Source organism: Pan paniscus, chromosome 13, assembly GCF_029289425.2.
Source record: "Pan paniscus chromosome 13, NHGRI_mPanPan1-v2.0_pri, whole genome shotgun sequence".
Taxonomy (NCBI): Eukaryota; Metazoa; Chordata; class Mammalia; order Primates; family Hominidae; genus Pan; species Pan paniscus.
Window position 1 is genome coordinate 143,141,557 of NC_073262.2, and position 23,987 is coordinate 143,165,543.

The 23,987-nt window shown below is 47.5% G+C and overlaps 2 protein-coding genes across 19 annotated transcripts in view; one reads left to right on the forward strand and one right to left on the reverse strand.

Annotated features, from left to right (window-relative positions):
- GPC1 (glypican 1) overlaps positions 1-2,041 on the forward strand; it is a 32,703-nt gene extending 30,662 nt beyond the window's left edge. For 4 of the 6 annotated variants that reach the window (XM_034955522.3, XM_055109294.2, XM_063595625.1 and 1 more), the window contains one exon: positions 29-2,041. In XM_034955522.3, the coding sequence (XP_034811413.1) occupies positions 29-255 (227 nt within the window). In that variant the 3' untranslated portion in view covers positions 256-2,041. The remainder of the gene's footprint in view (positions 1-28) is intronic. The other 2 variants (XM_063595626.1, XM_034955521.3) reach the window with 1 other exon arrangement.
- A 537-nt stretch (positions 2,042-2,578) lies between these two features.
- Positions 2,579-23,987, reverse strand: part of ANKMY1 (ankyrin repeat and MYND domain containing 1) — a 98,577-nt gene continuing 77,168 nt past the window's right edge. For 4 of the 13 annotated variants that reach the window (XM_055109277.2, XM_055109290.2, XM_055109285.2 and 1 more), the window contains 3 exons: positions 16,119-16,197; positions 14,891-15,051; positions 2,579-3,184 (listed from right to left, as the gene is read on the reverse strand). In XM_055109277.2, the coding sequence (XP_054965252.1) occupies positions 3,138-3,184; positions 14,891-15,051; positions 16,119-16,197 (287 nt within the window). In that variant the 3' untranslated portion in view covers positions 2,579-3,137. Of the gene's footprint in view, positions 3,185-9,686; positions 13,613-14,890; positions 15,052-16,118; positions 16,198-23,987 lie in introns of those variants that run through there. The other 9 variants (XM_034955519.3, XM_055109279.2, XM_055109278.2 and 6 more) reach the window with 4 other exon arrangements.

Below are 23,987 nucleotides of genomic sequence, written 5' to 3' on the forward strand. Positions count from 1 at the left end.
GCCTGCCGGAGCCTCCTCTCCTTCCCAGGTGACGACGGCAGCGGCTCGGGCAGCGGTGATGGCTGTCTGGATGACCTCTGCGGCCAGAAGGTCAGCAGGAAGAGCTCCCGGACGCCCTTGACCCATGCCCTCCCAGGCCTGTCAGAGCAGGAAGGGCAGAAGACCTCGGCTGCCAGCTGCCCCCAGCCCCCGACCTTCCTCCTGCCCCTCCTCCTCTTCCTGGCCCTTACAGTAGCCAGGCCCCGGGGGCGGTAACTGCCCCAAGGCCCCAGGGACAGAGGCCAAGGACTGACTTTGCCAAAAATACAACACAGACGATATTTAATTCACCTCAGCCTGGAGAGGCCTGGGGTGGGACAGGAAGGGCCGGCGGCTCTGAGCAGGGGCAGGCACAGAGGCCCCAGCCCCAGGCCTGGCCTCGCCTGCCTTTCTGCCTTTTAATTTTGTATGAGGTCCTCAGGTCAGCTGGGAGCCAGTGTCCCCAAAAGCCATGTATTTCAGGGACCTCAGGGGCACCTCCGGCTGCCTAGCCCTCCCCCCAGCTCCCTGCACCGCTGCAGAAGCAGCCCCTCGAGGCCTACAGAGGAGGCCTCAAAGCAACCCGCTGGAGCCCACAGCGAGCCTGTGCCTTCCTCCCCGCCTCCTCCCACTGGGACTCCCAGCAGAGCCCACCAGCCAGCCCTGGCCCACCCCCCAGCCTCCAGAGAAGCCCCGCACGGGCTGTCTGGGTATCCACCATCCAGGGTCTAGCAGAGCCTCTGAGATGATGCATGATGCCCTCCCCTCAGCGCAGGCTGCAGAGCCCGGCCCCACCTCCCTGCGCCCTTGAGGGGCCCCAGCGTCTGCAGGGTGACGCCTGAGACAGCACCACTGCTGAGGAGTCTGAGGACTGTCCTCCCACAGACCTGCGGTGAGGGGCCCTCCGTGTGCAGATGAGGGGCCACTGACCCACCTGCGCTTCTGCTGGAGGAGGGGGAGCTGGGCCCAAAGGCCCAGGGAGGCAGCGTGGGCTCTGCCAATGTGGGCTGCCCCTCGCACACGGGGCTCACAGGGCAGGCCTTGCTGGGGTCCAGGGCTGTTGGAGGACCCCGAGGGCTGAGGAGCAGCCAGGACCCGCCTGCTCCCATCCTCACCCAGATCAGGAACCAGGGCCTCTCTGTTCACGGTGACACAGGTCAGGGCTCAGAGTGACCCTCGGCTGTCACCTGCTCACAGGGATGCTGGTGGCTGGTGAGACCCCGCACTGCAGACGGGAATGCCTAGGTCCCTTCCCGACCCAGCCAGCTGCAGGGCATGGGGACCTGGATAGTTAAGGGCTTTTCCAAACATGCATCCATTTACTGACACTTCCTGTCCTTGTTCATGGAGAGCTGTTCGCTCCTCCCAGATGGCTTCGGAGGGACGCAGGGCCCACCTTGGACCCTGGTGACCTCCTATCACTCACTGAGGCCATCAGGGCCCTGCCCCAGGCCTGGACGGGCCCTCCTTCCCTCCTGTGCCCCAGCTGCCAGGCGGCCCTGGGGAGGGGTGGTGTGGTGTTGGGAAGGGGTCCTGCAGGGGGAGGAGGACTTGGAGGGTCTGGGGGCAGCTGTCCTGAACCGACTGACCCTGAGGAGGCCGCTTAGTGCTGCTTTGCTTTTCATCACCGTCCCGCACAGTGGACGGAGGTCCCCGGTTGCTGGTCAGGTCCCCATGGCTTGTTCTCTGGAACCTGACTTTAGATGTTTTGGGATCAGGAGCCCCCAACACAGGCATGTCCACCCCATAATAACCCTGCCAGTGCCAGGGTGGGCTGGGGACTCTGGCACAGTGATGCCGGGCGCCAGGACAGCAGCACTCCCGCTGCACACAGACGGCCTGGGGGTGGCGCTCAGACCCCACCCTACGCTCATCTCTGGAAGGGGCAGCCCTGAGTGGTCACTGGTCAGGGCAGTGGCCAAGCCTGCTGTGTCCTTCCTCCACAAGGTCCCCCCACCGCTCAGTGTCAGCGGGTGACGTGTGTTCTTTTGAGTCCTTGTATGAATAAAAGGCTGGAAACCTACAGCAGGGCGAGGCCTCAGGGGGAGAGAGAATGTGTGCGTATGTGTGTGTGTGTGTGTCTGTCTGGGGCTTGGGCATGGACCACACTTCTGTGTTTGGGGTGAACGTGCAGCCCCTGCCAGCTGCGCCCTTCAGCCTGTCTGCAGCTCCACCTCGCCCTGGACAGACTCGGGTCTGTCCGCCCCTCTCCTTGGTGCAGGGGAGAAGGAAAAGGCCAGGGCACGGAGACCCAGACGGCCTCCAGCAGGCCCCACCTCCCATCTACCTCTTCCTGCCTCCTGCCCCTGCTCTGGGCACACACAGCACAGAGATCCTCTACCCCTGGAAGGTTCTGGTTCCTGCCAGGTGGCCTCAGAGATGCCCAAGGGGCTAGAGAGAAGGAACCAGCATTGTCCCAAGGATGCCCTGGTGGTCCAGTTTGTCCCCAGCCACCTTTCTCTCAAGGCGGAGGGTCCTGTATAACCCTAGGGACTCCCTATAGCCCCGCTCCTGTTCCTGTGGGGTCATGGCCAGAGGCTAAGTGGCACGGCGGCACTGGCAGAAGCGCCCACTGTTCTGGGTGTGTCCCTCAACTGCTTTATTGAGAATTGCAGCCAGTACAGGTTGGTCTGGTGAACATTTTTAACATTGCGCTTCCATCATCTGGGACCCAGGAATAGAGGGCCCCCTAGCAACTGGGACCTCCAGGCCCCTTGTGAGCGTGAGAGCACAGAGGGGTGGGTGGGCACCCCAGGAGGGAGATGCAGCTCCACCCAGCCCTGCTGAACTCCACTGCTTAGTAGGTCCCAGCTCCGGGCAGGACGAAGGGCTGCACACAGGCCTCCCACAAAGCATCTGCAGCCGCCAGGTCCCTGGTAGCCACGGTCCTCACGTGCAGGCCCCTCCACAAGTCCCAGAGGCCCGGCTCCTCCTCTGGGAAATGAGGGTGGGGTGGAGTCCTCTCCGTGGCGGGCCAGGGGATGCAGCCTGGGGGCTCAGCGGGGCCCCTAGGGGACAGGTGAGCAGCGAGACGCTCATCAGTGGCTGTAGTTGTGGACAACGCATTTGGTCCAGCCGGCAGGATCTCAGGCTTCCAGGCACCACCTTGCCCAGCTGCTTCAAGACTTCCACAAGCCCTTTTTGAACCTGGGCAAATGCATCTTTCCTGTCAGGGAAAGGAGGACACAGGTGCGTGTGCACTCTGTGCAGAGCCGACACCAGGCCAGGAGTGGGTGGGCAGGGGCACCCGGCTGGTCTCAGCCCTGCCTTCCCGGCCACACCTCAGACCACCAGGGAGCTCCCAAGTTCTGCCCACCCTAGTGCTGCTCCAAGAGGCTGCTCAGGGAGAGACCCCTTCCAGCCAGGGCTGGCTCTCAGTCCCTCTCGGTTCCTCACAGGAATTCCAGAAGCCACAGACAAACTGACCCACCCACACTGATGGGCAGAGAGCAGGCCCTCAGTCAGCCTCCCTTGAGCAGCTCAGCCCAGCCGTGGTGGGTGGCCCCAGCGTCTCCCACACCATCTGCAGGCAGCCCCGGCAGGCCAGCATGGGTGTCTGCTCCACACGAACATACACCCATCACACGTGCACACACATGCACATGTGCACTCCTACACATTTACACACACAAACGAACACATACAACACCCTGTACATGCACACACAAGCACACATATCCATACACGTGCACACACTTCTGCACATGCACGTACTCACATGCACACATGCCCATACACACGCATGCACATGTGCACACTCCTACACATGTACACACATGCACACACATAGGTATGAACACGTACAATGCCCTGTGCATACACACACAAGCACACATATCCATACATGTGCACACACATCCTCCTGCACATGCATGCACTCACATGTACACATGCCCATACACATGCATGCACATGTGCACACGCCTATGCACGTGCACACATGTAGACAGGTACACATGCCCATACACACATGCACACATTACATACATGCACAGTACACACACATGCACTCACACAGAGACAGACACACCCGTGGGTGCACACACTGCTCCTGTCCAGGTGACCCTAAGTATTCTTTATCTGGGGACAAGGCCCTCTGTCGAGAAACACCATTTATAATCGCAGTGCTCCCTTGAGTTTGGGACAGACGACTAACTCCCACCTCTCAGTCCACCTTCCTCCTGCCCTAAGCCACTACTGAAATCATGGAAGGACCATAACTGGGCGTCCATCTCTCCAACGGACAGCATGTGTCACAGCCATCAAAGAAGTGGGTAGAGTCTAGGGAAGGTGGGATTCTGAGAGACCCCAACAAGGCCACCACAGCTTTCCTGAGGGGAAAGCACACAGGCTTCACAGATGCCAGGGCTGTGGATGAGCCGGAGGCAGTCACTGCCCAGCAAGCTCTCCCCGTGTGCACAGGAGCCCCTCCCAGATGAGACCACCCCACAAAGCAAAACCAGTGAGTCTAAACATTTCCCTCCTTCTTTCATATGGCCTGGAAATATGAACAGGAACCTTCATGGTTTCTAGCACAAACCCATGTTTACACTCAATCTGGGAAAGCGCAAAAAAAGAGCCAGTAAAAAACTCATAGGAGACGTCAAAATACGCAGCATCGGCCTGGGAAGTCAGACCAAGTGTCCTGATGTGAGAATTACAAGAAACAGGAGCAAACACTGGGAAATGTTGACTTTGAAAAGATCACAGCAACATAGTAGACTCAGCTAAAATAACCCCCTCTCCTCGCAGACACGTTGAAATTCTGGAAAAAGTCAGTTTCGCAAAGTTAATACCTATCTGAGGTCACAGGAGAGCTAAAAACCTCATGTGCTGAAAAGAAAAACAAAGTGAGAGGCTTCAATGAATGGGAAGTGGGGAGAGTGGTGTATCAGGCACAGAAATACCCTCTCAGGATAGAAGCTTGGGGTGAGGGGTACCCACAGACCTGGGTGAGGGCTGGGAGCTGGAACTGGAACCCCAGGTGACCTGGAAACCGCAAAGAAACGAAGTTCTCCCTATTGCCAGAGATGGGCCAGGGAAGCTTTTGCTGCCTAGGTATCTGGGCAGGAAAAAAAAAAAATCCTCCTTTTTGAAGAATCAGTGGCTGGTGACAAAAGATAATGAGTAAATACAAAAGTACCTAGAGGGTTTGTCCACAGTGAGGAAGTGAGATTCCCTCAGAGAAATCACAACGCCTCAGGGACAGGAACTCAAATTCTTTTTTTTTTTTTTTTTTTTTGAGACAGAGTGTCTGTCACCAGGCTGGAGTGCAGTGGTGTGATCTCAGCTCACTGCGACCTCTGCCTCCCGGGTTCAAGCGATTCTCCTGCCTCAGCCTCCCAAGTAGCTGAGATTACAAGATTCTTTAAAATTTCAAAATGAAAAAATAAAATAAAATCTGCCACCAGAGCCAGCAGCACCCTGAGAACTTTAGATGACAGAGCAAACTGAAATGGTCTATAAAATAAGTATTTTGTGTTATCAAAGCGAAAAGGGGGAGAAGTAGAAACCATAAGGATAGAACAATTCCATTTTTAAAAAGAAAAAACAAGGAGATTGGAAAAAGTACCAAGTGGAAGTAATGTCAGCAAGATGGCAGAACAAGGGACCCCCTGCTTTTAGCCACCCATTGCAACAAGAATTTGGCAGCCATCCACACACAAAAGTGCCTTCGTGGGAGCCTCAGGACTCTGGTAGGAGGCTGGGAAATCCTGATGGAGCCCAACTGAGAAGGGCTGTTTTAAGAGGGCAGGTTTGCACCCAGGTTGCAGCTCGCCAAATGGGGTCCTTTGCAGATCCAGAAATGGCCTCATCCCCCTATGGACTCGACGGCAGCCTTGTTTGGCTCTCCTGACACAGGAACCATCTGCCCAGGGATCTCCTGGAAGATACCCCAGTCCATCCCCCCTGAAGGCAGGCCCACCAACCTTGGTTCCACTGCAGATCCCGAAATAGCCCTGTAAGTCAGCTCCAACCCCTCAGCTGCAGTCTGAAAGCAGTCCTGCCTTCCCAAGGACGTGCTGGGAGACACTCGTCTGAGTTAGGCCACAAAATCCCAAAAGAGGTGTTGAAATGGTTCTGAGTTTACTCCATCCTTCCCCAGTCACAGTCCTGGAGCGGTCCTGCCCACCCAGGGATCCTGAGACAAGCCCAGCTGCACGCTGGGAGGCAGGCCTACCAATCCGCGGCCGCACGCTGGGAGGCAGGCCTACCAATCTACAACTGCACAGGCTGAAGGAGCCCTGTGACCCAGCTCCAGCCCCACTCCACCATGGTCTGAAGGCAGTCCTGCCCTCCCCAAGAACCTGACAGGAGGCATGCCCATCTGTGCCCCCAGAGGCAGGCCTACAGACCTCAGTCTCAGCTGTGAACCTTAAACCAGCCTTGTGACTTGGTTTCATCTCCTTTTAACCACAGTCTGGGGTCAGTCCTGCCTGTCAGGGACTCACGCAGTGACTGAGTGCACCCTTGTCCCAGAGCTAGCCCTGTTCCTCAAGGTCTTAGAGGCAGTCCAGTCTGCCCAGGGACCAGACATGATCAATGCCTGCTCCTTCCCTGAATAGACTCACCAACCACAAACCCCCCTGTAGACTCAGCAGCAGCCATGTGACTAAACTAATCCTGGAGGCAATCCCTTCAGAGACCCAACAGATCTTTATCTGCCAAAAATCAGTCTGTAAAGGCTGAAAGAGGTGTTTGCTGCTTCAAATTGAGACACCAATGCAAGGCTCTATGAATAATAAAGAATCAGGCCAACATGATGCCACAGCTGGGCATGGTGGCTCATGCCTGTCATCCCAGCACTTTGGGAGGCTGAGGCAGGTAGGTTGCTTGAGGTCAGGAGTTCGAGACCAGTCTGGCCAACACGGTGAAACCTCGTCTCTACTAAAAATATAAAAATTAACCAGACATGGTGGTGCATGCTTGTAATCCCAGCTACTCAGGAGGCTGAGGTGGGAGAATCTCTTGAACCTGGGAGAGGGAGGCTGCAGTGAGCTGATTGTGCCACTGTACTCCAGCCTGGGCGACAAGAGTGAAACTCTGTCTAAAAAAAAAAAAAAAAAAAAAAACCACCAAAAGAAACTAGTAAAGCTCCAGTAAGTGATCCCAAAGAAATAAAGATCTATAAATTGCCTGACAATTCAAAACAATCATCTTAAAAAAACTCAATAACATGCAAGATAACTGAGACAACCAAAAAAATAAGAAAAACAAATGCATAAAATGTAAAGTTTAATAGAAAAATGGAAACCATAAAAAAGAACCAAATAGAAGTCCTAGAGCTTAAAAACACAATGACAAATTTGAAAAATTCAATAAAGAGCTTCAACAGACTCGATCATACAGAAGAAAGAATTGGTAAACTTGAAGACAAATTATTTAAAACTAACCAATTAACCAAAAAAAAAAAAAGAATAAAAAGGAGTAAATATTAAAGAGTGAAAAAAGCATACGGGACCTACGGAGACCAACAAGAAAATAAATATGTGAATTATAGAAGTCTCAAAAGAAGACAGAAACAAAGGGGCAGAAAGCTTATTTAAAGAAACAAAGGCAGAAAACTTTCCAAAGTTGGGGTAGATATGGACAGATTCCATATGGATGTGGATATATGTTGATGCAAGGTTCAACATATGAAAACCTATAAATGTGATACACCATATTAACAGAATAAAGGATAACAATCATATGGTCATCTCGATAGATACAGAAAAAGTATTTGACAAAATTCAACATCCTGTTTCGGTAAAAACTCTCAACAAACTAGATACAGAAGGAATATACCTCAACGTAATAGAGGACATATACAACAAGCCTACAGCTAACATTACACTCAATAGTGAAAAGCTGAAAGCATTTCCTCTAAGATCACGAACAAGACAAGGGTGCCCACTTTCACCACTTCTATTTAATGTGTTATTGGAAGTCCTTGCCAGAGCAATTAGCAAGAAAGGAAATAAAAGGCATCCACATCAGAAAGGAGGAAGTTAAACTGTCTCTGTTTGCCAATAACATGATCTTTTTTTTTTTTATTTGAGACAGAGTCTCACTCTGTCGCCCAGACTGGAGTGCAGTGGCGCAATCTTGGCTCACTGCAAGCTCCGCCTCCCAGGTCCATGCCATTCTCCTGCCTCAGCCTCCTGAGTAGCTGGGACTACAGGCGCCCACCACCATGCCTGGCTAATTTTTTTTTTTTTTTTTTTTTTTTAGTAGAGACGGGTTTCACTGTGTTAGCCAGGATGGTCTAAATCTCCTGACCTTGTGATCCACCCGCCTCAGCCTCCCAAAGTGCTGGGATTACAGGCGTGAGCCACCGCGCCCGGCCAACATGATCTTTTAAAAAACGACTTTTAGGTTCAGGGGTACATGTGCAAGTTTCTTATATAGGTAAACTCGTGTCATGGGGGGTTGTTGTACAGATTGTTCCATCACCCAGATACTAAACCTAGTACCTAATAGTTATTTTTTCTAATCTCTCCAACCTCTTACCCTCCACCCTCAAGTAGGATTCAGTGTCTGTTGTTCCCCTTTTTTGTATCCAAATGTTTTAATCATTTAGATCCTACTTAATATAAGTGAGAACATGTGGTATTTAGTTTTCTGTTGCTGCATTAGTTTGCTAAGGATAATAGCCTCCAGCTCCATCCACATTCCTGCAAAGGACATGATGTCATTCCTTTTTATGGCTGCATAGTACTTCATGGTGTATATGTACCACATTTTCTTGATCTAATCTACCACTGATGGACATTTATATTGATTCCATGTCCTTGCTATTGTGAATACAACTACAATGAACATATGTGTGCATATATGTCTTTATGGTAGAAAAATTTATATTCCTTTAGGTACATACCCAGTGATGGGATTGCTGGGTCAAGTGACAGCTCTGTTTTTAGCTCTTTGAGGAATCACCACACTGCTTTCCACAATGGTTGAACTAATTTACATTCCCACCAGCAATGCATATGCATTCCCTTTTCTCTGCAATCTCACCTGCATCTATTAATTTTACTTTTAATCATAGCCATTCTGACTGGTGTGAGATGGTATCATATTGTGGTTTTGATTTGCAGTTCTCTAATGATCAGTGATATTAAGCTTTTTTCATATGCTTGTTGGCTAGATACATATGTCTTCTTTTGAAGCGTGGACATGATCTCTTACATACACAAAATTCTAAAAGTTCCACCAAAAAACCTGTTAGAATAAATGAATTCATTAAAGTTGCAAGATACGATATCAACATACAAAAATTAGTTGTGTTTTTATGCACTAACAATGAACTATCTGAAAAGGAAATTAAGAAAACAATCCCATTTACAATAGCATAAAAATAACAAAATACTTAGCAATAAATTTAAGCAAGGTAAAAGATCCTTGCTTAAATACTTAAATAAAATACTTAGCAATAAATTTAAGTGAGGTAAAAGAACCTTGCTTAAATACTTAAATAAAATACTTAGCAATAAATTTAAGGGAGGTAAAGGATCCTCACTTAAATTTATTGCTAATTATTTTATTATTTTTATGCTATTGTAAATGGCATTGTTTTCTTAATTTCTTTTTCAGATAGTTCATTGTTAGTGCATAAAAACACAACTAATTTTTGTATGCTGATATTGTATCTTGCAACTTTAATGAATTCATTATTACGTCTAACAGGTTTTTTGGTGGAACTTTTAGAATATATACTGAATACCATAAATATATAAATACTATAAAATATAGAATATATACTGCAAACTATAAAATGTTGATGAGAGAAATTAAGGTACAAACAAATGGAAGACATTTTATGTTCATGGATTGGAAGAATACTGTTAAAATGTCCATACTACCCAAAGCAGTTTACAAACTCAATGCAATGTCTATCAAAATTCCAATGGCATTTTTTTTCACAGAAATAGCAAAAACAATCTTAAAATTTGTGTGGAATCACAAAATACTCTAAACAGCTAAAGCAATCTTGCAAAAGAACAACAAATCTGGATATATCACACATCCTGTTTTAAAGTATATTACAAAGCTGTAGTAATCAAAACAATATGATACAGTCATAAAAACAGATACAATGAAACAGAATATAGAGTCCAGAAATAAACTCACACATATGCAGCCAACTAATCTTTGACAAGGGGACCAAGAATATACAACAGCAAAAGGAGCCTCTTTAGCAAATGGCGCTTGGAAAGTCGGATATCTACATGCAGAAGAGAGAAATTGGACCCTTATCTTACACCATATACCCTTATCTTACACCATATACCAAGTGACCACAGTATCATCTCACAAGCCAGAAAACTCTGCTCAAAAGATGCCAACTGTCTGCCAATCAAATGAAACAAGATAATTGCTAAGTCCCAACGAGACATTTTAGAACTTGACACACACTGCACAATTCATCTGGAAGAAAAAGCACATGGTCACCGCAGGGCCTTTCACAGGGCCGGTGAAGAGGAGGGTGGGCCTGTCCTGGCAGATGTGAAAAGGCCACAGAGCTGCAGGTGGAGACAGCAGAGCACAGGAGGGGCCCCTACGGCAACTAAGAGGCAGGCATATGCCCACCAGGGAAAAGAAATGGATTACTCGATCACGCCCATTGTTTGGGGATAGATCGAGATAGCTGGCTCTCAAACCTTACACAAAAATTAATGCTAGATTGGTTATACAATTACAGGTTAAGCAGTAATTCATTAAAACGGTGGTGAGAATCTGGGCAAAGGCTACCCTTGCATACATAAGCCCAGCAAGGGACTGCTCTCTACGCACTCCAGCAAGCCAGGCCCTGAGGAAAGGACACGTGGATTTCACAACACGAGAAAAACTTCCACGTGCAAACTGCAAACTGCAAGACAGTTATTTGCACACAAGGCATAGGAGAAGTTGTTGTGCTTTAGAGAGTTCCCGTGCTTTAGAGAGTTCCCATCCATCAGGAAGAGCAAACATCTCCAATAAAAAGGGACCAGTGGAGGCCGGGCGCGGTGGCTCACGCCTGTAATCCCAGCACTTTGGGAGGCTGAGGTGGGTGGATCACGAGGTCAGGAGTTTGAGACCAGCCTGCCCAACGTGGAGAAACCCCATCTCTACTAAAAATACAAAATTAGCTGGGCGTGGTGGTGCATGCCTCTGATCCCAGCTACTTAGGAGGCTGAGGCAGGAGAATCGCTTGAACCCAGGAGGCAGAGGCTGCAGTGAGCCAAGACCCTGCCATTGCACTCCAGCCTGGGTAACAAGAGAGAAACTCTGTCTCAAAAAAAATAATAAAAATAAAGTATATGTTCCCCAAAATGCTCAGAATGCTTATCCCTGAATTTTAAGATTAAGATGATTTTCTCATTTTTAAAAATTAGTTGTTAGCATCTCTCTCTCATCCAGGCCAGAGCACAGTGGTGCCATCACAGCTCACTGTAGCCTCACACTCCTAGTTCAAGCAATCCTCCCACCACAGCCTCCTGAGTAGCTGGGACTACGGTGTGTGCGACCACACCTGACTAAGATCTTTTTTTTAGAGACAGGGTCTATGTTGCCCAGGCTGGTCTGGAAATCCGGGGCTCAAGCAATCCTCCTGCCTCGGCCTCCCAAGTCACTGGGATCACAGGCATATGCCACCTCCCCGTTATTTTTATCACGCTTGTCTTTGCTGTCTTCTTTCTTAAATAAGCGTATATTGCATATATAATAAAAAATAAAGCTATTTTCATTTGGGGAAATTATGTTGCAGAAAAATATTTAATAACATAGATGTTCATGGCCTAGTTCAGAACAGAGAGGATGCTCCCACTTTTAGATACACGTGTGTCTGTGTGCACTCATGCCTGTAGAGATCAGAAGGACACACACAAAGCGTTGGCCATGGTAATATCCAGGTGTCTGTGATACGCTTTGGATCTATGTCTCTGCCCAAATCTCATGTTAAATTGTAATCCCCAATGTGCGAGGTGATTGGATCCCGGGGGCAGACTTCCCCATCTGGTGCAGTTCTCGTGGTCATAGAATTCTCACGAGATCTGGCTGTTTTCAAACGTGTGTGGCAGCCCCTCCCCTTCCTCCCGCTCCAGCCATGCGAAGTGCCAGCTTCCCCTTCTCCTTCCGCCATCATTGAAGCTGAGCACATGCCGCCATGTTTCCTGTGCAGCCTGCAGAACCCTGAGCCAATTAACCCGCCTTTCTTTATACATTTTCCGGTCTCTGATATGTACGTGTAGCAAGCAGTGCGAGAATGGACTAATACAGTGCGGATAATTGTCACTTACAGGTTCTTTCTTTTGCTTTATAGATATTCTCTTTTATAGAATTAAGTGTACCATCAAATAAGTATCCATTAGCAGCTTTTTCCTTTCTAGCAGAGGTAGTGGAAGCCGGGGGTGCCTACACCCACCCAGCATCCCAGACCCCCCTGACCAGGAACAGCTCTTGGCGGCAGGGAGCCAGCTCACACAGTTACGACCCTCCCAGGGGCAGCCTGTGGCTGGTGACCAGCCGATGCAGGGGTACAAAGGCCTGGTCCCTGCGTCCATTGGGAGCCCCTATGAAGAGCCACCCAGCGGTCAGCTTGTCCCTCTGCCCAGGCTCACTGCTGACCCCTTACAGAAGCCTTTCCCAGGGCACCTCCAACAAACCCCCAGCATGGAGCCCATCTTTGGCGAGACCAAGAAAGTCAGTAAAAAAAAAAAATCACTGCAGGTGCAGCTGCTTTGACAGCCACAAGCCAGCCTGGAGCGGGGTCTCACCTGCTTGGCTCCAGCCCCCACACAGGCTCCCATCCCCCACACTCCCAGCTATTCTGCCCTCAGCAGCAAACCCCCATCGTCCTCATCCCTGGACGCTCTCCCCTTGTCCCCGGCGATGCTGTCGTCCTTCTCCAGGTCCGCCCCTCACTGCGCATCTTCCCCTGCCCTCTCCGTGAATTTCCACGCAGGCCACCCTCGAAGGCAATACTGCTCCCTGTCATTTGCTCCAGGCCCTCCTTCCTCTCATTCCCAGTGATTTCCACAAACACCGTCGTCCCCAGAACACTCAGCACACAGCAGACACTCCGTAAGTGCACGGGGAACAAACGAGCACCGCAGACCCCAGTAGGAGCCTTGCACCCATGGGCACCTGAGCAGGGAGTGGAGCCTGCTGCCGCGGGCTCCTGGCAAGGTCCCAGAACAAGCTCCAGAGACCCAGGAGCTGCCCCCACCGCCATCTCTGCAGCAGGCTCCGAGTCCTGACCCTCACCTGCCTCGTCTAGCAGGATGGCCCAGGCCAGGCCCCATGGGAGGCCAGGCAAGATCAAAGCCAGGGGCAGAGGCAGGCACGGGCTCCACAAAAGCTCTGGGACTTTGCCCAGCTAGGGGCAGAGCACAGCACAGACTGTCAAAATCACCCCGTGGGGCCAATTTATTGCGAGGTCGCAAGGGAGACACTGCTACAAAGCATGACCCCAAAGGTGCAGAAATGCCTGCATTAGGCTGGAAGATTCCCTGAGGTGGCTCAGGCAGGTAAGAAACCCACACAGTCCTGGGTCCTCCCCAAGCCTCGGACGTGCAGCTGCTGCTTCACTGAAATTCTTCTCTCCTCCTGGAAACTTGCTCCAGTTGTGTCACTGGAGGAGGAAAAGGTGTGGGGAGGGGGAAGAGGGGGCTGGAGCTGGCCTCCCCCCAGGCCTGGCTCCAGAACTCGGGCTGTGTGGGGCGGCTGAGGACTGTGCTCTGTCTAGCGCTTTTGCAGGCAAGGAGTCGGGATGCAGCAAGGACTGAGGGCTATCTGCCATGACTCTTCAAAGAGGGGCCTGCCACACCCACCAAGTCCCATCCTGGAGTCTACAAGCCAAGGAGCTGCGACCTCACCCAGGGCACCTGTTATTAAAAGCCCCATTGGCCGGGCGCGGTGGCTCATGCCTGTAATCCCAGCACTTTGGGAGGCCGAGGTGGGTGGATCACCAGGTCAGGAGATCGAGACCATCCTGGCTAACACGGTGAAACCACGTCTCTACTAAAAATACAAAAAATTAGCCTGTAATCCCAGCTACTCGGGAGGCTGAGGCAGGAGAATCGCTGGAACCGGGGAGGCGGAGGTTGCAGTGAGCCAAGATCATGCCACTGCACTCCAGACTTGGCGACAGAGCAAGACTTCGTCTCAAAAGAAAACAAAAAGCCCCATTTTATGGAGGGGGGAGGAGGTCGGCAGCCATTCACTTCAGGGCACAGGCCTAAGGGCAGGGGCTTTCCCAGACCCACTCCCGTCCCCACCAGGCCGGGAACCCAGCCAGGTCCCAGGAGAGCGGTCACCACTGCATAGCTTCGCACACCAGCCTCGGCAATGCCCGCCACCCTTGCGGCACCGGGCCCTGTTCACACCAAGGAGGGGAGGAGGGGATTGCGGGAGACCAGAGTGTTTCTAGAAGCAGACACCTGTTGACGTCCACACTAAGACAGACATCTGAGACGGCAGGCTGGGAGGAAATTTCCTGAAGGAGCCCCAAGGCCAACTGCCCTGTGGTCCAGAGGCACTGGTGACCAGCAGAGCCCCCAGGTGTCAGTGAAGCCTCTGGATGTCAGCAGAGTCCCCTAGGAGTTCAGTGAAGCTCCCAGCTGTCAGCAGAGCCCCCAGGGGTCCATGTTCCAACTCTGCAGGGATGGGGTGGTGTCCCCTTCCAGGACGAGGACAAGCATTATGCTGCCACAGTAGGTGAGGAAGAGCCAGGCTGCCTCAGTGGCCCCGATGCCCACCTCCCAACAGGCCGATCTGGAAATGTTGGAAAAGTGGCCTGAATCTGGAGAGATTTTGGGAAATGAGGGTGCCCCTCATCAGCACCCCAGGCCTGCGCCTTTGCCCTCAGCAGCAGCGGAACCCTTGCCTCCCAGCCTGAGGGCCGACCTACCGATGGCCACCAGGTCCCCGCAGTCCTTCTTGTGGAACTCGGTCCAGGCCTTGGTCTTGCAGTACTTGCTGCAGGTCAGGATCCCGTAGCAGCGAGGGCAGGGCAAGAGGCGGACCCCGATGGAGCGGCCACACTGGTAGCAGAACTTGAAGAAGGGAATTCTGCAACAGAGCCTCACCGTCAGCAGGTGGCCACTCCAGAACCTGCTTCCCCACAAACAGCCGCTGCCTGGGAGCTGTGCCTGGCCCTGAGCTCTTGGGCTAATCCCCACCGTCCCGCACTGTCCCCTGCATTGGGCAGCCTTCACACACAGACAAAAACCCCCAAGTCCTCGTCCTGAGGATGCTCAGCACAGTGATACTTAGAATAGGAAACCAACACATTCCGAGCTCTGGGAACCACCTGTGCCCACCAGTAAGGGCTGGTTAAGTGAATGCACAACCATTCAGGAGACCGCCATGGTGCCACAAACACGATGGTGGGGAACTCCTAGGCACATAGGTACAGTGTTGCATGGGAGAAGTGACTCTTCAAGGGCAGGGCATGGAGGCTGCCTTTGGGGTGAAACTCTAAGCACCAGTCTCCTCTGCTTTAGGAGGAAAAAGAGCCTTCCTGTCCTGCACCAGTCCCCTCTCCATCACCTCGCTGGGTTGCTCAGGGTTTATGAGGTGGGGATGCCAACAAGAATAGGGCCTGGTTCCTGCCCTCTCATCCCAGAGGGGCACACAAGCATGTAAAGAGACTGTTCTGGAACAGCAGAATGAGTGCAGGGTTGAGACTCCAAGGCCAGTGGTGGAGGGAGGGGCTAGGAAGGTGCAGGTGTATAGGCTCTGCCGCATAGCCAGCAGGCCAGGCAAGTCTCCACAGGACATCTTGCAGAAGCAAAGCCTGGGCTCAAACCCCACTCAGTGGCCGTCTCTGGGATGGGAGGTGGCCACCCTCCTGCAGGACATGGAACCCCTGTCTGTGACCCACTCGGAGCAGCCCAGGGCAGCTCCATGAGTGTGCCCTATGACTCTGCACCCTCATCTGCAGGGTGCATCATCTGCACCTCATCTTGGTTGAAGCTCACAGCCTGCAAGCAGGACTTCCTAGAGGAGGCCATGCCACTTGGGGGTCAGATGGCATGGAGGCTGTCCCGGGATGAGGTGGTCAGGCCAGGCACCACAGCACTGTCCAAACCACAGGCTGCCATCCTGGAAAGAACCCAGCCTGCAGACACACTTACTGCCCCTGCTCCTTCACATCCAGGCCCCTGGGCAGGCTGGGGCCCTTCTTCTTCATCCTGTGGCTGGGGATCAGCTCCGCTGCATGAGAGAGGGTCCCGCATTAGTACCCACGTGGCAGGGTGGGGGCCACCACTGCAGAAGCCACCTCCTTGCGCCCTCCCTGTGGTGCCTGCCTGCACTACTCGGGAGGCGGATAGGGGGAACCAAGCCTTTGATGGCTCCATAGTGGGTGTGAGGACACAGAGCGGGATGTGGACCTGGAGGCGCAGGGCAGTCCACAGGCTCCAGGGAGGGGCTTCACTCTTCAGTCTGCTGCTTCGCCTGTGTTGTGTCTTCTTTTTAATTCATTTCAAAGTGTTTCAAATTTCCCTTTTGGGTTCTTCTTAAACTTGTTATTTAGACATGTGTTATTTTATGTGAGTTTCCCAAATGTCCTTCTGTTAGTCATTTCTAATTAAATTCTACTGTGGTCAGAGTATATGAAATGTATTATTTCTATTCTCTTAACGTGATTAAGGGATTATGATCTATATACAGTCTGTCCTGGAGAATGTCTCCAGTATACTTGAGAAGAACACAGATTCTGTTCCTGTTGGGTAGAGTGTTCTAGAGATCTGGTTAAGTCTAATAGGCTTGTATGGTTCAACTTCCTGTTTCCTTGGTGACCTTCTGCCTAATTTTTTGATCAGTTGTTGAAAGTGAGGAATTGACATTTCTGACTATTATTGTTGAGTTATCTGTTTCTCCATTTCTGTGGCTTTTTGCTTCATGTATTTGGGTGTCTGTGATTAGGTGCATATGGGTTTATAATTGTTACATCTTCCTAACTGATGATCCTTTTATCATAAAATGTCCCTCTTTCTCACCAGTAGCATTTGTAAGTCTATTTTTTCTGATATTAGCAATTCCAGCCTTCTTGTGATTGCTATTCCCATGTTAGTTTTTCATCCTTTTACTTTGTCTGTTTGTATCATTGAATTTTTTTTTTCTTTTTGAGACAGTCTTGCTCTGTCAGCCAGGCTACAGTGCAGTGGCATGATCTTGGCTCACTGCAACCTTCGCCTCCTAGGTTCAAGTGATTCTCCTGCCTCGGCCTCCTGAGTAGCTGGGATTACAGGCTTGCACCACCACACCCGGCTAACTTTTGTACTTTTAGTAGAGACAGGGTTTCACCATATTGGCCAGGCTGGTCTCAAACCCCTGACCTCAGGTGATCCATTCTCCTCGGCCTCCCAAAGTTCTGGGATTACAGGCGTGAGCCACCACACCTGGCCTGTATTATTTAATTTATCATGTGTCTCCTGTAAACAGCACATAGATGGATCTTGTGTTTTTATCCAATGTGACAATCTCTGCCTCTTGTTTAATCTATTCACATTTAATGTTATTAATGATACCCTGTAGTTGGATTTACATTTGATATTTTGCATTTTGTTTTTCTACATGTCTCAGAATTTTTCTGTTCCTTTATTCTTCCTTTACTCTTCTGCATCAAGTGGATTCTTTTTCTTCTTATTATTATACTTCAAGTTCTAGGGTACATTTGCAGAACGTGCAGGTTTGTTACCTAGGTACACACATGCCATAGTGGTTTGCTGCACCCATCAACCTGTCATCTACATTAGGTATTTCTCCTAATGCTATTCCTCCCCTTGCCCCCCACCCACCAACAGGTCCCAGTGTGTGATTTTCCCCTCCCTGTGTCCATATGTCCTCATTGTTCAACTCCCACTTATGAGTGAGAACATGAGGGGTTTGGTTTTCTGTTCCTGTGTTAGTTTGCTGAGAATGATGGTTTCCAGCTTTATCCATGTCTCTGCAAAGGACATGAACTCAGCCTTTTATGGCTGCATAGTATTCCATGGTGAATATGTGCCACATTTTCTTTATCCAGTCTATCATTGATGGGCATTTGGATTGGTTCCAAGTCTTTGCTATTGTGAATAGTGCTGCAATAAACATATGTGTACATGTGTCTTTATAGTAGAATGATTTATAATCCTTTGAGTAGATACCCAGTAATGGGATTGCTGGGTCAAAAGGTAGAGCTTGTATAGCGAAGACAATCCTAACCAAAAAGAACAAGCTGGAGGCATTTCGCTACCTGACTTCAAACTATACTACAAGGCTACAGTAACCAAAACAACATGGTATTGGTACCAAAACAGAGATATAGACCAATGGAACAGAACAGAGGCCTCAGAAATAATGCCACACATCTACAACCATCTGATCTTTGACAAACCTGACAAAAACAAGCAATGGGGGAAATGATTCCCTATTTAATAAATGGTGTTGGGAAAACTGGCTAGCCATGTGCAGAAAACTGAAACTGGACCCCTTCTTTACACCTTATACAAAAATTAACTCAGAATGGATTAAAGACTTAAATGTAAGACCTAAAGCCATAAAAACCCTAGAAGAAAACCTAGGCAATACCATTCAGGACATAGGCATAGGCAAAGACTTCATGACTAAAACACCAAAAGCAATGGCAACAAAAGCCAAAACTGACAAATGGGATCTAATTAAAATAGGGCTTCTGCACAGCAAAGGAAACTATCATCAGAGTGAACAAGCAACCTACAGAATGGGAGAAAATTTTTGCAGTCTATCCATCTGACAAAGGGCTAATATCAAGAATCTACAAAGAAAGTAAACAAATTTACAAGAAAAAAACAAACAACCCCCTCAAAAAGTGGGCAAAGTATATGAACAGACACTTCTCAAAAGACGACATTTATGCAGCCAACAAACATGAAAAAAAAGCTCATCATCACTGGTCATTAGAGAAATGCAAATCAAAACCACAATGAGATACCATCTCATGCCAGTTAGAATGGTGATCATTAAAAGCCAGGAAACAGCCAGGCACAGTGGCTCAGGCCTGTAATCCCAGCACTTTGGGAGGCTGAGGTGGGTGGATCATGAGGTCAGGAGATCAAGACCATCCTGGCTAACACAGTGAAACCCCGTCTCTACTAAAAACACAAAAAATTAGCCGGGTGTGGTGGCATGCGCCTATAGTCCCAGCTACTCGGGAGGCTGAGGCAGGGGAATGGCGTGAACCCGGGAGGTGGAGCTTGCAGTGAGCCAAGATCGCGCCCCTGCACTCCAGCCCGGGCGACAGAGCAAGACTCCGTCTCAAAAAAAAAAAAAAAAAAAAGAAACAAAAATAGTCAGGAAACAACAGATGCTGGAGAGGATGTGGAGAAATAGGAATGCTTTTACACTGTTCGTGGGAGTGTAAATTAGTTCAACCATTGTGGAAGACAGTATGGTGATTCCTCAAGGATCTAGAACAAGTGGATTATTGTTAATGTAATGTCTTAACTTATCCAATAATTTTAAACTATATTTCGAGTTCTTTCCTTAGTGGTCACATCAGCCTTTACCACATGAATCTTCTTTTTTTTTTTCTTTTCTTTTTGAGACAGGTTCTCACCTTGTCACCCAGGCTGGAGTGCAGTGGCATGATAGTGGCTCACTGCAGCCTCAACCTCCCAGGCTCCAGTGATCCTCCCACCTCAGCCTCCTGAGTAACTGTGACTACAGGCCCATGCCACCATATGGGGCTCATTTTTAAAAAAATTTTTGTAGAGACAGGGTCTTGCCATGTTGCCCAGGTTGGTCTTAAACTCCTGGGCTCAAATAATCCTTCTGCCTCAGCCTCCCAAAGTGCTGGGATTATAGATGTGAGCCACCATGCCTGGCCTACCATATGAATCTTGACTGGTCATAATCAGCTTCAGACCTATACTAACAGCAGTGAGATATTAAAAAGTTATTCCTATATAGCTCTATTTCCTTTTCTGCCTTTTTGTGATATTATTACACATTACATCTATAAAGGTTATAAATCCAACATTATAAGATTATTACTTTATATAATCTTATGTATTCTAAAGAAGCTGAGAGAAGGAGAAAATGTATATATTTATAGCTTCGGTTATATCAAAATCATTTACCATTTCTGGATCTCCATTTCATCTTCTCAATTTGAGTTACCACTTGGAGTCATTTCTTACCACAACAGAACTTTCCTCCTGCCCACTTCCTTTGTACTGTTATGGCCAAATATAATACATTTCTATATGTTATGGGCATACACACATATGCAACCACACACGCATGCACACACACACATAATATATAAATTCAATGCATACATATATATATACAAATTGCTTACATATAAATTATTTTTAAATTGCTTTTAAAGTCAATTAACAAAGAAATATGCATTTATATTCTTCTTTACAATTAACTTTTCCAATGCTCTTTGTTCATGTGTATCATTTAATTCCCACCTTAAGTTACTTGCTTTCAAAATACCTTTAGTATTTCTTGTAAGGGAAGGCTATAACAACCAATTCTCACAGGTTTTATCTGGAAATATGTCCATTTCACTTTCATGTTTGCAAGTTAACTTGCTGGATATAAGATTCCCAGTTAACAGTTTATCTAACTCTGAGCACTTTGTTTTTTGTTTGGTTACTTTTAATTTTCTTTAAATAGAGACTGGGTCTCACCATGTTGCCCAGGCTGGTCTCAATCTCCTGGGCTCAAGCAATCCTTCTGCCTCAGTCTCCCAAAGTGCTGGTATTACAGGCATGAGAGCCACCATGTCCAGCCATCTTTGAGCACTTTGAATATGACATCCCACTGTCTTGAGTCTCCTCTAACAACCCTCCATTGCATCCTTTTATTATTATTTACACAAAGATTATTATTATTATTATTTACACAAATTTGTGGAGCACATCAAAAAGTTTTGTGACATGTATATACTGTGTAGTGATCAAGTTAGGGTATTCGGGTGTCCATCACCTGAATAAAATACATTTTTGTTAAGTATAGTAATTCTACTCTGCTCTAAAACATTGACTTTATTTCTTCTATCTTACTGCATCTTTGTACCCTTTAAACCTCTTCTCTTCATCCTACCCACTTTCTCTACTCACCCTTCCCAGTCTCTGTTATCTATTTTTCTAGTCTCTACCTCCATGTGTTCAAAATGTTTAGCTCCCACATATAAGTGAGAACATATGATATTTGTCTTTTTGTGCCCGGCTTATTTCACTAAGATACTAATCTCCAGTTCCACTTGTGTGGCTACAAATGACATGATTTAATTATTGTCTATGTCTGAATAATATTCCATTGCGTATATATACCACATTTTCTTTATCCATTTATTTGCTGATGAACATTTAGGTCAGTTCCATATCATAGATAGCTATTGTGTATTGTGCTGCAATAAATAGGCAAGTGCAGATACTCCTTTGATATACTGATTTTTTCCCCTTTGGGTAGATAGTAGTGTGACTGCTGGATCAAATGATAATATTTTCTTTTTAGAAATCTTCATACTGTTTTCCATAGTGCCTGTACTAGTTTACATTCCACCAACAGCATATAAGAGTTCCCTTTCCTTGGCATCCTTTCTACCGTCTGTCATTTTTTGTCTTTTTATAATAGCCATTCTGACTGATTTGCATTTCTCTGATGATTAGTGATGTTGAGCTATTCTTTTGGTTTTTTTAGGCATAAGACGAACAGATGAGCATTTTTTCATACACCCACTGGCTGTTTGTACGTCTTCTTTTGAGAAATGTCAATTCATGTCATTTACCCAAGTTTAATAGGATTATTTTTTCCTGTTGAATTGTATGAGTACCCTGTATATTCTGAATATTAGTCTCCTGTCAGGTAAATAGTTTGCAAATGTTTTCTCCATTCACCAGGTTCTCTTCACTATGTTGATTATTTCTTTCATTATGCAGAAACTCTTTAGTTTTATTAAATCCCATTTGTCTATTTTTGGTTTTGTTGCCTGTGTATTTGAAGTCTTAGTCATACCTTCTTTGCCTAGATCAATGTCCAGGAGAATTTGCCCTAAATTTTGAATATTTTTATAGTCTCAAGTCTTGTGTTTAAGTCTTTAGTCCATGTAGAGTCTATTTTTATATATGGTGAGAGATAAGGGTCCACTTTCATTCTTCTGCATGTGGCTATCCAATTTTCCCAGCACCATTTACTGAAGAAAGTATCCTTTCCCCAGTGTATGTTCTTATCAGCTTTGACAAAGATCAGTTGGCTGTAAATATTTGGTGTTATTTCTGGGTTCTTTATTCTGTTTCATTGGTCTATGTGTCTATTTGTACATCAGTACATGCTGTTTTGGTTACTATAGCTTTGTAGTATATTTTGAATCCAGGTAATGTGATGTCTCTAGCTTTGTTCTTTTTGTTCCAGACTGCTTTGGCTATTTGGGACTTTTTTGGTTCTATATGAATTTTAGGATTGTTTTTTCTGTTTTCGTGAAGAATGGCATTGGTATTTTGATAGGGATTGTATTGACTCTGTATATTGCTTTTGGTGGTATGGCCATTTTCACAATATTAATTCTTCCAACCCATGAACATGGGATGTCTTTCCATTTTTTTGTGTGTCCTCTTCCATTTCTTTCATCAGTGTTTTATAGTTTTCCTTATGGAGATCCTTCAACTCCTTGGTTAAATTTATTCCTAAGTATTTTTTTGTAGCCATTGTAAATGTGATTTCCTTCCTGATTTCGGTCTTGGCTAAGTCATTATTGGTGTATATAAATGCTACTGATTTTCTTGTATTTTAGTTTTGTATCCTGCAATTTTACTGAATTCATTTATCAAATCTAAGAGTGTTTTGGTGGAGTCTTTAGGTTTTTCTAGATATAGAATAATATCATCAGCAAAGAGGGATAATTTGACTTGCTCTTTTCCATTGTGGATGCCTTTTATTTCTTTCCCTTGCCTGATTCCTCTGGCTAGGACTTCCAGTACTAGGTTGAATGGGAGTGGTGAAAGTGGGCAACCTTGTCTTATTACAGTTCTTAGAGGAAAGGCTTTTAATTTTTCCCTATTATGATGATGTTAGCTGTGGGCTTGTCATATATAGCCTTTATTATTTTAAAGTATATTCCTTCTGTGCCTTGTTTCTTAAGAGTTTTTATCAGGTGGGCATGGTGGCTCACACCTGTAATCCCAGCACTTTGGGAGGCCACGGCAGGCAGATCACCTGAGGTCAGGAGTTCGAGACTAGCCTGGCCAACATGGCAAAACCCCGTCTCTACTAAAAATACAAAAATATTAGCTGGGCATGGTGGCAGGCACCTGTAATCCCAGCCACTCTGGAAGCTGAGGCAGGGAGAATTGCTTGAACCTGGGAGGCAGAGGTTGTAGTGAGCTGAGATTGTGCCACTGCACTCCAGCCTGGGCAACAGAGCAAGACTCTGTCTCAAAAAAAAAAAAAAAGAGTTTTTATCATGAAGATTTGTTGAGTTGTATCCAGTGCTTTTTCTGCATCTATTGAGATGGTTATATGGTTTTTGTCCTTCATTCTGTTGATGTGATGTATCACATTTATTAATTTGCATATGTTGAACTCTCCTTGCATGCCAGGTAGAAGCCTCACCTAATCTTTTGAAAGTGCTGTTGGATGTGGCTTGCTAGTACTGTATTGAGAATTTCTGCATCTAGATTAATCAGGAATATTGACCTGTAGATTTTTCTGCATGTGTCCTTGTCTGCTTCTGATATCAGGGTGACACTGGCCTGATAGAATGAGTTAGGGAGAATTCCCTCCTCCTCAATTTTTTGGAATGGTTTCAGGAGGATTGGTATTAGTTCTTCTTTATATATTTGGTAGAATTCAGCTGTGAATCCATCTGGTCTTGGGCTTTTCCTTGTTGAGAGACTTTTTATTGCTGATTCAATCTTGCTACTCATTATTGCTCTGTTCAGGTTTTCTAGTTATTCCTCATTCAATCTTGGTAGACTATGTTTCTAGGAATTTATCCATTTCCTCTGGGTTTTCCAGTTTGTCAT